The 1,695-nt window shown below is 26.3% G+C and overlaps 1 protein-coding gene across 1 annotated transcript in view; it reads right to left on the reverse strand.

Moving 5' to 3' along the window:
• Positions 1 to 1,148, reverse strand: part of LOC119667616 — a 17,251-nt gene extending 16,103 nt beyond the window's left edge. The window contains exon 1 of the mRNA XM_038076919.1: positions 1,143 to 1,148. Coding sequence (XP_037932847.1) covers positions 1,143 to 1,148 — 6 coding nt within the window. The remainder of the gene's footprint in view (positions 1 to 1,142) is intronic.
• Positions 1,149 to 1,695: the final 547 nt, after the last annotated feature.

Here is a 1,695-nt window from a genome sequence, read left to right on the forward strand (position 1 = left end):
TTATTTATAAGACTAACTATATACAATAAAGTCCCTCATGACAGTGCATATGAAATGCTATGGTACAGATTCCAAAGAATCTGTTTAAAAATAAATTTTTTTAACTTGTATCTTTTAATGTCTTTTGAATATTTTTTAATATCTGTTGAAGAAGAAATGTAAACACTTATTTTATATATAATTACTTCTTTATAAAGCTAAGGTAGAAAGTAAAACAGCATTACTCTTTGCTATCTAAAAAATAACTGAAATAATCAAATTGCATGATAAAAAAAATATAAAATTTGCATGTTATTTACTAAAATTTAAGAAGAAAATCACATGATTCTGATAACCACCTGAACCTGATCCAGTGTATAATATTGAATATTTAATGATAAACGTAAGTCATTTCAAAGGAAAATAAGCAATTTCCAATCGATGTTCTTTTCAAAAAACAAGAAAATATTCAACTTTCTACCGTCACTGCATATTTAAGGAAAATGTATATGCAAATTTGTTCTGAGATAAAATAAAAATAAATATTTCTTTCCATTATTATATAATTTCGATATAGCATTTTATCGGACGACGATGATTCAACAAAATTTTAATATTCATAAATACAAATAAAGCAAGATTTTACAAATTTTTGGAAATACTTATGAAATAATTAATGATATAAGGCGATCATTTAAGTTCGAATGCAATTTTGAATTTAACATTTGATTGATACTCGTATTTCGTCACTTTGCATATTAATCATCTTAAGTATAAACAAACGGTTATTCATCTCGAGTTTATACACTACACACTACCATCGATAGCTGTTACATTAAGTTAAACAAAATGTTTGTAACGATATGTGCGTAGCCTAGGGGTATATGGGGCAATTGCCCTCCAAAAATGTAATCGAAGTATTATTATATTCTATAGGAAACAGAAGACCCATGTAATATTTGAAACCCACCACGTCTTATAAATATGATGTATGGATGACAAAGGTGTAATAATTATTATTATTTTTATTGTTATTATTTTTAATGTTATAATAATTAACTAATAGAAGAATGCTATTTATTATTTAATTTAAAAACATTTGTATAGTTTTTATAAAGAAAAAATCTTTTCGATCATAACCCATGTTACTTATTCTGACTCACATCCATACTTAGACGAGTATGTTACTCATAAATGAAGATTTAAAAAAGTGTATGATGTTGATTTGATTCTCTGACTGTCTGTATGTCGACAAAGAACCCGCTAATTAACTGAAATAATGGAATGATGCTTTCCACGGTTACTTCTTTTAACTTTATTATTGGATTGTTAACTTAATATGCAAGATTTTTCTGCATATTAAATCAACATTTTAAATTTTAATATTTTATTTTTATTGTTTATTGACAAATATTTATTTGAGCTTAATGCACGAGCTAAGAGTTATTACAAAGCACAGTTATTTTAAATTTCGGATGATATTGAAGCATACAACGAAATGCAAAAAATTTAGACAAGTATATTACCGTAAACAGGGTTGTACAAAACTAATATACAACAGAGAGAGAGTTTTGCAAATCAGGGCAGTTGGGAGATTAATAAATACCATAGAATGACTTTATTGAAACATTTTAATCTGTAGGCCTGACATTGCATCATCAGGTTATTAGTATACCTATGGAATATTGTTTGCAACACTATTGCAGTATGTATTTA

The sequence above is a fragment of the Teleopsis dalmanni genome, chromosome 1 (assembly GCF_002237135.1).
Source record: "Teleopsis dalmanni isolate 2A chromosome 1, ASM223713v2, whole genome shotgun sequence".
NCBI classification, from domain to species: Eukaryota; Metazoa; Arthropoda; class Insecta; order Diptera; family Diopsidae; genus Teleopsis; species Teleopsis dalmanni.